Source organism: Sinocyclocheilus rhinocerous, unplaced genomic scaffold, assembly GCF_001515625.1.
Source record: "Sinocyclocheilus rhinocerous isolate Xijiao unplaced genomic scaffold, SAMN03320098_v1.1 scaffold513, whole genome shotgun sequence".
In the NCBI taxonomy this organism is placed as follows: Eukaryota; Metazoa; Chordata; class Actinopteri; order Cypriniformes; family Cyprinidae; genus Sinocyclocheilus; species Sinocyclocheilus rhinocerous.
The window spans coordinates 483,454-499,179 of NW_015656019.1; the positions used below are offsets into that span (position 1 = coordinate 483,454).

At 36.0% G+C, this 15,726-nt stretch overlaps 1 protein-coding gene across 1 annotated transcript in view; it reads left to right on the forward strand.

Annotated features, from left to right (window-relative positions):
* The window catches only part of LOC107719223 (protocadherin-15-like), a 217,308-nt gene that overhangs the window by 12,336 nt on the left and 189,246 nt on the right, over window positions 1–15,726 (forward strand). The window contains exon 2 of the mRNA XM_016526598.1: window positions 10,632–10,741. Within this exon, the coding sequence (XP_016382084.1) occupies window positions 10,660–10,741 (82 nt within the window). The 5' untranslated portion in view covers window positions 10,632–10,659. The remainder of the gene's footprint in view (window positions 1–10,631; window positions 10,742–15,726) is intronic.

Here is a 15,726-nt window from a genome sequence, read left to right on the forward strand (position 1 = left end):
GCAAATCTTCCCACATCGTGACGTAGACATGTGGGGGCGTGTTTAAACGAGGCGTTTTAGGTGGGCGTGGACCAGTCTTAACTTTTATAAAGAATATATCTTTGGGTTTGAGACTTTAGTCTTTGCAACTTTAGGGATCTTATCTATTCACGAACAGCTTGTAACACTCCAAAGAAAAAGAAACACTTGAAATCGCATCATATGACCCCTTTAAAAAAAGTGTGCTGTGTGTGCGAGTGAGAGGACGAATGCCTCATCTCTTCACTCTAGGGTAGATGTTTTTAGAAGCCTTTCAGAAGAGATGTTCTTGCACAAGCTATTAGTCCATCTAAAGGGTCAAACATTCAAACTCTGTCATATGTGCCAGTTGCAATCACTGTTTTTCTAATGAGACCAGATGCACCATGGTGGTTTTTTTTCACCATGGCAGCTCTTGCGTTTGAGAGGTTTTCTCTGTAGTGCCAGATATTATTACTCTAGTAGAGCATCAGTTCAGTTTCGTGGTGAAATTCCGTGGTGTAGATAAGCAGATTTCAAGCTTTCTGTCAGCTGTCTCCATACTGCCAGCTTTCTGCGTCTGGTAGCAGAAGATGCCTACATCAGTACTATAGTAACCAATGTATCTGATTTTATCACATTCAAGTAATGACAGTCAGTGCAGATAAAAGTCTTTCAGTCTGGTTTGAATGCAGTGGGAACAGAAAATAATATTTATTTGTCGAAGGGATAGTTCACATCAAATATGAATAATCTGTCATTATTTACTCACCCTTATGTTGTTCCAAATCCAAACCTGTATGATGTTATTTTTTTTTTCCTTTGGAACAAACAAATTTAAGTTTTTAAGGGTCTTCACATATTCCATCACTATAAAAGCATCATTGCATAAAATGTGTACATGACTTGTATACTATATCTGCTGAAGCTTTATGGTGAACAGACCAGAATAATCTCCATTGCAGCTCTTGGTCACATACGGTGCACGTTTGATGTCATGACGGTTGGTTATGAACCAATGTTGTCGACAACCTGTTCCTTTGATTGTAATTTTGAGTGTTTATTGAGTGTGTTGGAGTGTATTTTTCTGGATATGATCAGATGAGTTGATGATGCCTCCTAACGCCAGGTCATATCAGCTTAAACTGGTTTCTGAAACATGGTATCTATTTGTTGCAGAATGAAAATTGGTCTATCAGCTGGCAGTCATAGATCCAGTGTTTTTGTTCTGACGTCTGAAAAATGATGGGCTGGTTGATAGCCTAGAAAAAAAGAGCAAATTAAAGGGAACATTGATTTACTTTATATATGCAATTATCAAACAATATAAGATATTGTATAATCAATGAAAATTCCCAAAGTATATTAATTTTTATCACGTCATACTGTATGAACCTTTTGTTAGCATACATATACTGCACATTTGACCATTTTTCACAAACTGTGCAGAAAGCTCCACTTTTGCAGCTGTTTTGACACCACTACCAGATTTGCATAATCAGTTTACAGTTTTACATTTTTATCATGCTGAATTTTACTCTTATTATAGTCAGTGTTTGTACTGTATTGCATTGCTGTGCAACATTATATGTGTTCAAGAGCAGAATTTTTTTTTTTCCTGGCATAAAAAGTAAAAACTCTATGAAATAGAAATGTTTTTGAGTCATACGACCCTTAAAATGCTTCCATTGCACCTTTCATTGATCCACACCTTGATGTGTTGTCCATCTTTATAGAGTCTGAATGAGGTGCTGCTCTGGTTTGACCTCAGCTCAGTTCACTTGCTTTGTATAGTATGCTGTCCCCAGTTCTCAAACCACAGCCACCCTGTCATTTACTTTAATATGGTTGTCGTGTGCTATGACCTTGACTCATATTACAGCTATACTGTATATATGTAGCTTTTCTAGTGCTATTTCCCCTGGTTTGTTTGATGTTGTGACCTGGAGTGGAGATTGCTAAAAGGACTTCTCACCAATGAATGTAGTTTTCTGAAGATATAGATCACACAGAAGTTATTTTGTTTTCTTCTAAGTTGCTCTCACTGTGTATAGGCAATGATGTAGGTTTCATAATAAACTATAGGAATGTTGTGGGTATAAAATTGGAATGTTATAGTACCACCTTGTTATAGCCCAACAACTACAGATGTCTTGTTGAGCATATCTATTCGACTCTTTTTCTTCGGCAGAACACAAAAGAAGATATTTTGAAAAATGTTGGCAATCAAACAGTTTTGGTGACCATTGACTTCCAATTTATGGACAAAAAACACTGATACATTTCTCAAAATACTGTGTCTTATACATTCCAGAGAAGAAAGAATGTCATACAGGTTTGGAACAACATAAGTTATTTCTGGGTGAACTATCATTTCAATACACAAACTACAGTAATGGTGACAATAAGCAAACATAAAATAAAAAAGATATCGTTATCATCACCATATAACAAATACCAGCACTAACAACAGTAAAACCTATATACGTATAAGCGTTTATTTATGCTGAATGGGGAGGTGTAAAAGTAATTTCCATCTCACAAAGTTGAATTTAGGATAATTCTACTATATCTCCAAATTTCAACCATAATGTAGCTGCATTGCCCAATGCTTGAGAGATGAAGTATATGGAAACAAAATGGCAGCACTAATATTATCTTTGCAGGTGTTTGATTTGGTTTGAAGTCTCCTAGCAACCATATTGCAGAGGATAATGGTTGGTTTGCTATGCTAGCATTTGTTTTACAGGTGTGCAATTATCAATAGCAGATCGTTTATGTTTTTTTATGTTTGTCTCTATAAATAGGTTTCATTAATATATAAAATTGCTACATCTGTGTACATCTGCTCGGGTGCCACCTTGTTTGTGACACACACTTTAATGCATTTCCACAAGTTGAAAATTCCAGCATACAGTAACACATCTATGTGCTTGATTGCCATCACAGGTGCTTTAGAACATGTCTTTGGGAGCGTTCACTCTTTTTGGTTCACCTCAGCACTCTAGTAAAAATGAAAATTAGCTGAAAATGTAATCACCCTTAGACCATCCAAGATGTAGATGAGTTTGTTTCTTCATCAGATTTGGAGAAATGTAGCATTACATCACTTGCTCACCAATAGATCCTCTGCAGTGAATGGGTGCCATGAGAATGAGAGTACAAACAGCTGATAAAAACGTCACAATAATCAACAAGTAATCTACACAACTACTGTGAATTGAAAAGAGGTGTGTTTGTAATAAATCCATCATTAAGATGTTTTTTTAACTTCAAACCATTGCTTTCCAGCTAAAATATGAGTCCTCTATCCATAATATAGCTTTCTCCAGTGATAAAGTATACACAGATCAAGCACCGTTTACAAGCAAATACTGTCCAAAACAGTTCTAAACAAATATGTGTGTGGATATAAGAGGACAACAAAGGAAGGACCTTTTCACTGGAGGAAGCAATATTATTGATTATGGACTTGTATTTTGGCCAGAACAATGGTTTGACATTAAAAACGTCTTAATGATGGACGTTTTTCCTACAAACACACAGGTTTTTGCTCACAAGATGTTAATTGATGAACTGGAGTCATGTGGATTACTTGTGGATTATTGTGATGTTTTCATCAGCTGTTTTGGCTCTCATTCCGACGGTACCCATTCACTACAGAGGATCCATTGGTGAGCAAGTGATGTAATGCTAAATTTCTTCAAATCTGCTCTAACGAAGAAACAAACTCAGCTACATTCTGGAGGGTGAGTACATTTTTAGCAAATATTCATTGTTGGTTGAACTATATTTTACCCAAAAATGAAATTTCTGTCATTATTTATTCATGCTCATGTTGTTTCAAACCTGTATGCTCTTATTTTTGTACTGTGAAATTGTAAATTGTTCTTCGGAATGACATAAAGGCAAGTAAATAATTACATTATTTTGATTTTTAGACAAACTCTTTATGGCAGGAGGAAGCACAGCATTTTATTTTACCTTTACTGGGAGGTTTCAGTAACGTCTTGTCAGTGTTTGGTATCTATGACAGGTGATTCACTGGAAAGGAGGCCTGTCGGCTATCAGTTAGCCATCATGTGATCATCCTTCGGGTGGCTTCTGAAAGCATGCTGGGTGAATGAGTGGCTTGTCAGTGAAGTTTAGTCATTTTAAATTATTTAGAAATGCAAAACAGTAGCATGACATAGCATCAAAGTGTCTTTGATGAGGGGTTTAGCTTGACAGAACATTTTATGAATAAAAGACTGTCGGACATTGACTGTAATAGGTTTTAGTGCGAGATGTCAGCAATTTCAATTGATTTCTTATTTGCCTGTGACAGTGGAAAAAGCAGGGTGCTATTAGGCAGGTGTGCTTTGCTGATATTATAGTTCACAGTAACGGCAATGGCCTTCCTACCCCTGATTGCTTTGCTGAAATGTAGTGATGCCAATCACTTTGATCCATTACCCTTCACCACACGCAAAAAGGGTGAGACATCCCTTGAGTAAAGAAAGAAATGCTCTTATAGTTCAAACACAATTCATTAGATTAACAGCCAGCAATGAAAAAAAAAAATCCTAAACATTACAGCCCATAGGAAAGAAAAATCGCAAATAAGACCTTTTTGACATCTCAGTTGTTTTTTTCCCAATAGCAGTGAGATTATTTGTTGAGCAAATTGAGTCTCCTGCTTTTCAGATTGTACTTGTGAGACAAAAACCCAGTCTCCTCAGTTTAAAAACAGATCTTAACAATATCTCAAATTGTCCTTTTTTGTGCCAAGATAGCAAAGTCTGCAATCAAAAGTCATGAGATCTCAATATGACCTCAAACATTTCCACATTTATTTTATAGCTTTGTATTCTTATTGTATATCACAGCTGTCCAATTATATTATATATTTTATTTCATTTCATTTAAGGTTTGTGGGGATGCTGGAGCCTGTCCCATTGTATCAGGCCGTTGGCTGTTTTGTATTCTTACTGTATGTGAGTAGTTGTCCAAATAATTTTTATTTTATTTTATTTGATCATCAGGGAGAGAGAGAACTTTACTGAGCATGAGCAAGTGTCATCACTCTAGCTTATTTGTATTTAAATAATTTGTTTTGCCCTCATCTGCCCTACTGATAATTTCACAGACATAACTCATGAGTATAAAAGCAATATGTTTAAATCATGCAAATACTTTAAATCCCAATAGAAAAATTGCTCTTTCTGTTCGGGGTCAACAAATTCTAATTAAATCACCACGTTGTCATTCTGAGATCAGTTGTGTGTTTTTTGATAGCAAGACAGATCAGAGGAAATCCAGATCTACGAGAGCGGGGGTTTGAGGGATAACAGTCTGGATGTAAAACGTTTGCTGTCGGGGTTGGTGTTTAGGAACTTCATGTCTGCTGGGTAATTTTGACAGCAGGAGGCAGCTTGTTCAGAGGTCTTTGGATCCTTCCGGAAATCCAGCAGCTTTGTACTTTGATATCAAATGTTACTGTGAAAGATGCATAGACCCTTGATAATAAAACCCTGCCCAGCCATCTGTGCTCTTCTTAAGAAACGCTGGCTGAGAATTTGAAGAGTGTTGTTGGAATAATAGAACATTACAGGCAGCACAATAATGATGCATTTAAGGGCTGATCAAACTTGCACCACTCGCTGTTACTCCAGCAGCAGGACGGGCTGCAGGTTTCAATCTGCTCTCAAGATGACAGAAGATTATTCAGTCCCTGTGTTGTTTTAAATATGTAGCTAAACAAAGTGAATGCAGTCATGAGGGCTAAGTGTAGTGTAGACCAGCTGGTTAATAGAAAACACACCCACTTCATGAATGAAATGTGAATGATCCATGTCTGCTAAAGAGTGCTTCACTGGCTTTGTTCGGAATGGAATACTAGAGTACTGCTTACAGCATACTTCACTGTATACACTGAATTTGAACTACTAATGACTAGTCTTTCAAATAGTATGTGAATCACTTCATACTGCTTATGAAATGATACACGTTTCAGACAGTAGTTTGCTACATTGTTGTCAAATGTCCTCTCTACAATTCATGCATTTCTGACAGAAACAGGATACATTCATTTCTGAGAAAAACAGGATATTCAGCAACAAAATATAGAATCTTTGCATCTAGTGTGTCATTTTTTTTGCCAGTCTGAGCCAGTCATGATTTTTGGTTTATTTATCTGGTTAGTGAATGAACCAAAAGTTATATAGAGAGAGAGAACCAAAAGTCATATACACGCACTATTTTATAGGAAAGTGTAGCAGAGAACAGCATCTTCACTTATAATAGCTATAATTGCTATTTGATTTATTGAGCACCTTCAGCCTTAATAACTGGAATGCTGTCATTCTAAGGCAGCATTTATGCTGTCAACCACAGCATAAAGTATTTTTGTTGTTGTTTTTTCCCCCCACAGATATCTTGGTCGATTTTGGCATGCAAGTAAGCAAAAACACTTATGAGATCCAATTTTATATTTGGCATTCAATTTGGATTACTTTCAAATGTGGCTCTTAATCTGATATGCATTTCATATCTGGTCATCTGATGTTCATTTAAACAGTCATCCGTCTGTCCTCTTAATTTGGGATTTCTGGCATCAAGTGATTAATATTGAATGTATTTATTTAGTTGAATTTTTCACACTGAAAAAAATTTCACACAGAAATTGCTAGTAATTTTACAAAGAAATGGCAATTAACACATTGAATTTTACCTGAAATTTTGAAGTACAAAAACTGAAATTATATTTGTTCTGTATAACATGCTAAAATGATCTTTGTTTTCACAACATTGAAAAATCCTTTGAAAAACAACATTGAAAAATGCTTTTATCCAAAGTAACTTACATTGCCTTCAAGTTACACATTTTATCAGTTTGTGCATTCCCTAAATGCAGCCTAAATAGTTGTAATCATTTTTTATTTATTTATTTATTTTATTATTTTGTTGGGGTGAATTATTTCTCTACTATCTCCACTACAGCGTGTCTGTTTCTCGATTGGTTTCTGTGGGTTGTAATGTGTGTCATTCCATAACAATTCCATAATGAAACAGTCACCACAGAGCCGTTTCAGCTGTCCCTCCTTTTCACAGATACACGTGCAAGGTGTAGAAAAAGTGAAGGGAATAAATCTAGAGGAAAGTTTGTGATATATAGACAGATTCCAGCATGTCTAAAGGGTCCTGATAGCAGCCGGGGAAAGCGGTGTCTGTTGCCATGACTGTTAATGAGGCTTAGAAAGGACTCTGAGCTTGAGACTGTGTGTATTATACTTTGATTAAAGGACAGAGATAGTGAAGGAAAAATGCATGTTGAAAGCAAATGATGAATCATTTCTCATAGAGAAGAAAGGCAGAGAGATGTCCTCCATGTCTGAACTACCTGCTTCTGAGAGTGTGCTTTCACATATGCAAAAGCTGTTTGACATTGTGTGTCTAGATAGCTGTCTAGAGTTTATTCTTAAAATCTCTTATTTCATCTTGTATCTGCAACATGTGAAGAAATGCATATATTGGCCATATAAAGTTGCAGTATCCACACTTCATGTGCAAGCAGCACAGCACTGATTAGCAGGATCATAGCATAAGCAACAGTGCACGTTGGGTTTTGGTGGTGAGTCTGTTTTTGTTGCTTGATCCCAAATACTCAGAAATGCACTAAGACCTATTTGTCAGCACAACCTTTTGCAATATAGGCTTTTGTAAAGCAAAATAAAATAATATGACCTACTCATCCATTCTTTGAAAAAGACATCTGTTGGACTTGATGTAAGTTTCACTCTCAGTTGCAGGCACACAAACATGTTTGATTCAGTCATTTTGACTGATTTCAATCTCTTAGCTACATTTTGGGGTGTCTTTGGGTTTCTTAACACTGTAAAGCCTGACATTTGAAATAATATAGTCAGTCAGAAAAAAATCTATTTTTTTTTTTAAATGGAACAGTTTATTAAACCTATATATATATATATATATATATATAAATCTAAAAATAGCATATGCATTTTTGTGTATCATATTTGCTACATCAGGCTTTTATGTATGATATAGTGAGAATATGAAGCTCATGCTCAAGGAGGGAAAAAAAGCAACTCAATTTTATTCAGAGGCCCAAACTGAGCAAAAATATGCAATTTGATGCTGTTGCTGATATTCATATAGCCAAAAAGTAAGATGAAATGCTCATAGCTTGTAATGTAAATCAGTGAGATCTTTATAACAGTATAGCTGACTACTTTCATAAAATGCATATAATTATCAGTTGTCACTCTATATCTACCAAAAATAATAAGATGATATTTACAGTAAATGCTTAATTTTATGAAACAGTAAAAGCTAGTTTTTATTGTGGGGGCAAAATATACAGTATAGTGCATTTACATTTCATTTCATTTACATTTAATCATTTAGCAAACACTTTAATGCATATAACAAATAAACAAAATATGCATATCAAATGGGTTTTATATGGTTAATTATGATTCAGTGTCAATGTAGTGTAAGTTAGACTTCATGACCAGAGGTTGCGTAAAATATTCTGTTATTTGAAAGTATTAACAGATAATTCCAAATGCTTTCATTTTATCAGATTCCATAAACTTTGATTGAAATTGATTGCTCAGACTGCCTTGCAGCCAACCAGGATGCCCTTGCAACCATATACAGTACATAACCATACATCTTATGCTGGTCCCTTGAGGATGCAGCTGTTTCACTGGCACTGGCACCACTTATTTTTTGTTCATAAAATGCACTGACATATCTAGTTATTTTTGGTATTGCAATGAAAAACTACAGTTTCATGGTCAGTACGAAATATTTACCCATGTAAAATTCTCTCAGTTCACCCGTCATTGGCAGAAAGTTAATTTTGGACCTTGCTTACGCTCCTCAAACCTCCACATCAAAGCAGAGAACATGAAAGACAGCGTTAGCAAGTTCTTTAGCCCTTCTTGTTTTGTATTGTCACAGTTGTTGAACACTCTGTAGAAATGTTAAAGTGGGAACTATCATTTTCACCCATCAGGCTCCAGAGACTTGCTCTCTTTTGGGAATAGAGAATCTGACAGTGGTGGCGACGTGGTCTGATGTTGTATTTAGATGACTGTGTTGACGCACATCAGTGTATGGTTTTAAAGCCGTTTCAGTGGCTTATATGGCTGCCGCAGGCACATCGTAGAGATTGTGAGTATGACAGATCAAATGGAGACACCTGTTTTTTAAGTTTATCTCTACATCAACCTCTGCGTGTAGGCAGCAACCGTTGAGACAGCCAGCCTCACGACGGGACACACACACACGCACAAATGAATGCTGTAATCCCATGTGTATATTTGTACAAAGTCAAGTAATATCTGTCCTTGCGCATCAAACCCTTTCAAAGCAAAGTAGAGTAAATCTGTATTTCTGAGAATGGCATTATAATGAGAATTGTTTTCCAGTAGTCATACCCAGGGTCCAAATGGTGGGTGAATTGAGAAAATATATCAGCTAGATAGAGTTTTTATTGAAATTATATTTTATTAATTTATTTTTAAATCTTTTTACAGCAAAAACAAATGAAGGCAAAAGAGTTAAACTTTGCCTTCATCATTTATTTTAGCTGCTTTTGAGATGCCTTTATATCTATTTTTTTTTTTTACCCTTGACTCAGACTTTAGTCTTAAAATATTACACAATTTTTATTTATGAAATTTGATTTATGAGAATTTATTTAGGGATGCACCGAAATGAAAATTCTTGGCCGAAGCCGAACAAAATGAAACACTGGGCCGAAGGCCGAATACCGAACACGGTTTTTCACATTTTTCCCCCATGTAGACCTATTTTGCCATTTTTTTTCACCATTGCATTTTTTTTGCTATTTTCGGCCGAATAATTTCGGTTGCCAAATATTCGGTGCATCCCTAAATTTATTTATGAGATTTTATTTCTTTTTTTAATTTTTGCAGGTTTTTTTTCGGAACTCATAAAATGCTAGTTATGAAACTAGCCTTTGCAAGACAGGGGACTTTTAAAAAAATGTCAAAAATGACAGAATTCTGCATGTATTGTCCACTTTTAAGACATTGTAAGTAGACAAATTAAATACAAAGTTTTTTTTTATTTTTTTATAAATCCACAGGTCCAAAACTGCCCATAGTTCCTACTGTATTTCATCCTTTATATCTTTTCTACCTTTTTTGTTGCTATGTAACTTGCATTTTGGGATTAGCAAGTGTTATTTCAGAGTGCACTCATTGGTTACTGTGCCTGAAACTTTGACCCAATATCCACATGCCAGTTTAACTGACAGACTTGTCTGATTTTGACTGAATTTGTAGCTGAAGTTGCTGTGAGAAATGTATTGACTTCTGCAGAAGAATGTGTGTGTGTGTGTGTGTGTTGGGCATCGAGCATCCACTGGTGTCAAGAATGAAGTCTTAGATGAAGTGTTTGACCAATATGCCTAATCTTGATATGTAGAAATCATCAGTATGAATGCAGCATTACACCACATTTTTCTGTTGATTTTTAAACTGAGTATTTTATGTATTTTGTAATACTTCTGTTAGGTTGTCAAGTGCTACACAGTTAACAGTGATATATTGGTGTTTTGGACTTTAAAATTAAACCATCTCTCTGTTTTTCTGCAGGTGGGTTGGCAGTAGGCAGTAACTGAAGATGAGGAGGCGCTGGTGGCGATCGGGGTTGGTGATTGGCTTGCTCGTTATCATCACCCAAATCTCGGCGCAAAACACAGAGGGTGAGACTCAAAGTTCTGTCCATCATTCATTCCCTATCACTAACTCAAGAGATTTTATTTACCACTTTTGCAAAATAAACCTCGCACTTTTTCTCCAGAACCATAACTTTCGATTTCATTCCTGGAGTTGGTGAAATGGGATGTTACAGCCAAGCGTTTACGCTCTGAGCGAAGTCAGAGAGATAATTGTATCTCTATCTCTGTGTGGCAGTGTACCGCAAATCGGTCTCTGCGTCTTCTCTGCACACCTTCATTACCGAAGCAGCCAGATACAGCTCTCCAAACTGAGTTTCTGATGATGTATGAATTATACCGTCACGTCTGCCAAAGACAAACTGACAACCGTAATAAAAATCTCAAAACGTTGCTGGAAATGCCGCAAGGCTGAGTGGAAATAGAGGCAAATAAATTGTGGCTATTGTCAGACTGTTCAGATTAGCGGTTGAGGATAAAAGATTGGTGGGCGTCTATAGTTGACATTTTCCGATATCCTTGTCTGTTCATGCGACGTTTATTGTTATGGATTTTAGTATGATTTGAAGAGCACAGTGAGGATGTTATGTGCAGGGCTGGGTGGTAAAATTGTATATAACGTGCGACGGTTGAAATTCTGCCATACTCTTTATGCCACAGAATATCCATGATGAAACTTCTTACAACAGTCTGAAAACTGTCGCAGATGGGGGCTTTCAGTGTAGACAGCTTCATTAATTATAATGGGAGTCGTTTAGATTTAGCATGTTGTCTTGTGTGTCTGGTATAGACATAATAACTGAATGTTGTTTGTGGTTGTCAAGCAATGTCTCATCTTGGCTCATTAAATTGAGGATAAAAGATTGGTGGGCGTCTATAGTTGACATTTTCCGATATCCTTGTCTGTTCATGCGGCGTTTATTGTTATGGATTTTAGTATGATTTGAAGAGCACAGTGAGGATGTTATGTGCAGGGCTGGGTGGTAAAATTGTATATAAAGTGCGACGGTTGAAATTCTGCCATACTCTTTATGCTACAGAATATCCATGATGCAACTTCTTACAGCAGTCTGAAAACTGTCGCAGATGGGGGCTTTCAGTGTAGACAGCTTCATTAATTATAATGGGAGTCGTTTAGATTTAGCATGTTGTCTTGTGTGTCTGGTATAGACATAATAACTGAATGTTGTTTGTGGTTGTCAAGCAATGTCTCATCTTGGCTCATTAAAATACAGGTGTGCAACTGTGATTGAATTGGCTATTTATTGGCAGAAGAATAATATTTGTGGTTCATCCTATTCAAAAATTCAAACTTGGTCCAAAACCTGACAATCTTAGATGAACTTGAATGAAAAAGCTAATTCAAGATGGCAAAAATTAACAAAAAGACATTCAATCTGATGAAAAATCTAAAAACTGTTTTACTCTATTCATGTGAGCTATGTATTTGTTGTGTTTCTTAAAGGTATAGTTCGCCCAAAAGTTGTAAATTTGCTGAAAATGTACTCACCCTCAGGCCATCTAAGATGTAGAAGAGTTTTTTCTTCGTTAGAGCAGATTTGGAGAAATGTAGCATTACATCACTTGCTCACCAATGGATCCTCTGCAGTGAATGGGTACCGTCAGAATGAGAGTCCAAACAGCTGATGAAAACATCACAATAATCCACAATTAATCCACACGACTCCAGTCCATCAATTAACATCTTGTGAAGTGAAAAGCTGTGTGTAAGAAACAAATCTGTCATTAAGATTTTTAACTTTAAATCGTTGCTCCTGGCTTAAATATGAATACTCTATTCATAATATTGCTTTCTCTAGCTAAAAAAGGGTCTCAGCCGAATCAGAAGAGAAATATGCACAGATCAAGTACTGTTTGATGTGATTTGATTTTGAAGTGAAAACAGTCCAAAACAGTTCTAAACAAATATGGTTGTGGATTTTGATGTGAGAGGACAACAGGGAGGAAGCATTACTGTGAATTAAGGACTCATATTTTGGCCAGAAGTGATGGTTTAAAGTTAAAATGCCCTAAAGGTACAGTAAGTGATTTCTGAGAAACACTGTTGAAAATGTAAGTCAATACCCAAACAAACAATTGCTTACTACACCTTTAATGTTGGATTTGTTTCTTACAAACCCGTAGCTTTTCACTTCGTAGGATATTAATTGGTGGACTGGAGTCTTGTTGATTACTTCTGGATTATTGTGACATTTTTATCAGCTGTTTAGACTCTCATTCTGACGGCACCCATTCACTGCAGAGGATCCATTGGTGTGCAAGTGATGTAATGCTACATTTCTCCAAATATGTTCCTGAAGAAATAATGCGTCATGCGCCATTTTCACCTCCTTAAAAAATGCTGGAGTTCCACGAAAGGGCAGTTTTTCTGGGAAGCAACAAAGTGGGACGTGTGCACAAATAGATCTGCCAATGGCTTTGTTGCATCAAAGAAAGGAAAAAGGAGCTGTCACCTTTTTACTTATTATTATTATTATTTTTTTAAAGCTGTGCAACATACTAATGTTGACAATTACATGCAGACAAGATGAGCCTAACAAAGGTCAGATGACAGCAAACAAAGGATGTGAAAGCATTAAAAATAAAACAAATAAGGCAAATATAGATGAATAAAAGGAAATTATGAGGCATTCAAGATCTCCTTATGAAGTTTGACAGTTTTAAAACTTTTTTCTTGCTGCTTTGTGCTCCAAAAAACAGCATTAGTGTGGCAAAATTATGTGTGACAGCCACATACTTACGGACAAATTTGGAATAGTGATTGTAAAGAATGACAAGTCAGCAGCAAACGGGGTCAAAGCTGAAATAGTTTAGAAATAGCTTGACTGGCGGACAGCCAGTATCGAACGTAACTCTGTAGCTGTCATAAATTCATAGAGTATCATACAATGGGGAAACTTGATGCAAGTTATGTGAAAAGGTCTTTAGAGTATTAGTTCATTAGCTTAGCATCATGCTAACATCTGATTAGTGCAACTGTGAGTGTCAGAGCTTGTGTATTTGTGTGCCATTTGTGTAATGTGCTTTAATAGAGCTGTTGACTGTTTACATTGTTTCAAATCAGTGAGTTAGGTGCCATTTTGTTTAGTATGCTGCCTCAGAAGAATTGGTGGGTTTTAACTTCACATGGGAATGCTACTAACTTAAATGCATCTTTCAGTAGCAGTGTTGGGCAGTAACGCATTACTTAGTAACGCATTACTGTAATTTGATTACTTTTTTAGTAATGGAGTAATTTAACGCGTTATAATTTTCAAAATAGTAATTAGTAGGGCTGTGCAATTAATCCAAAAACAGTTTCGATTTCGATTTTGGCCTCCAACGATTATGAAAATATAATAATCGAGATAAAACAGTTATTGTGCCCCATTCCGCCCCCTTTCCTGCGCTTTCGTTCCTCCATAAAAGCCCAATTTCACGTGCAAATCAGTAAAATCATGTAACGTGACTTTTGCAAAATGGGACGTGCTTAATTTATAGAAGTATATTTATTCATGTTTTTAAAAGCGTGAAAGAGAGCTTGCGCTGCTCCTCAGGAAGATATATGCGCTCAGAGACGGAACAGAACACGGACATGTGGAGTCATCTTTTAGCTCAAGGTGCGTGCCTAAACAGTCAAATACACGCAAAAATGTGTCAAAATTTACACATTAGTGACTATTCATGTATACCTTCGTCGGTCATGTAATAAATGAACGTAAAGAGTTGAGAATGAAAATACGCGTGTAATGGTAAATTGGATCCGTGTGGCTCTTAAAGTGACAGCGGGCTATTTTCCTGCTGCGACTGTGTGTTAATTTTAATTTATTTGTAAATTTAATTTAATTTATTTATTAATTAGTTTGATTAATAAATCAAACAACAAAAGACACATTCAAAATCACTCACTGCTCTTGACTGAAGAACTTTTGTAGCTTTAATAAGAAACAAAAAAGTTTCTTTCTTACAGTGAAGACTATGCTGTTTTATTTTACATTTGATTATTCATTTCTGTATTAGGCTGTAAACTGCTTGAGACTTGCATAAAAAAACATCAAAGCACAGTTTGTTTCATTTGTATCTTTTTATTCTATTGTATTTGCCATAATCGAGCAGCCCTATTTACAGTATAGTTACAAGCCGAGGTCTCTATACGTTACTGCTGCATTATATTGCTGACAGAATGCAGTGTTTTATAATCTAGAGATTGTAAAAAGGATGTAGCACACGCACTGTCGAGTCAAGTTGTTATTCATCTATTGCACAAAAGCAACATGAACTAATATAAAATATAAATGAATAACAGGTGCAAGCGCATGCAAAGTTTCTATTTAGGCTGTAACACGTGTTTGCAGCGTTGAGCAATGCAGTGCTGAAATTTGCGTGCTCACGAATCCTCTCATTATAACACACGAATTGTAGACATTAGGGCTGGGCGATATATATATAAAAAAAAGATATCTCGATATTGTCAACATTTTTACGATATTCAATATATATCTCGATATGTTTGCATTTGCTTTTAAATAATAAAAAAAATGGATTTTCTTTTGCCCCCATTAAAAAAACAACAAAAACAATTTAGATTGAACAGCTATTGTTACAAAGTAAATACTAAATGTTTAGTGCAAATTTAAGCAGTTAAAAAAAATCTACACCAAGTGATCACTTTACTGCTTTTTATTAAATGAACATAGGTATATGTAACTGAAGTAGTGCAAAACAAGTACGGAATGTGCATTCTGTCAACTTTTTTAGTGCATGCTAGTGTTGTCAAAAGACCCGGTACTTCGGTACCAAGTCGGTACAAAAAAAATTAAAACGTTACGTTACAAGGTTTTTTTAAGTACAGGTGGTACCGAGTACCCGATCAACCCGGTTCTTGATGCGCTATCCGAAAGGTGCGCAGATGCGCTCTCTTCATAAAAGCACTGAGACGTGGCGACATCAAAAGGAGGAAACACACCAAACTAACAAATCACTTTAAAGACAGACACCCAGATCAAATGAAA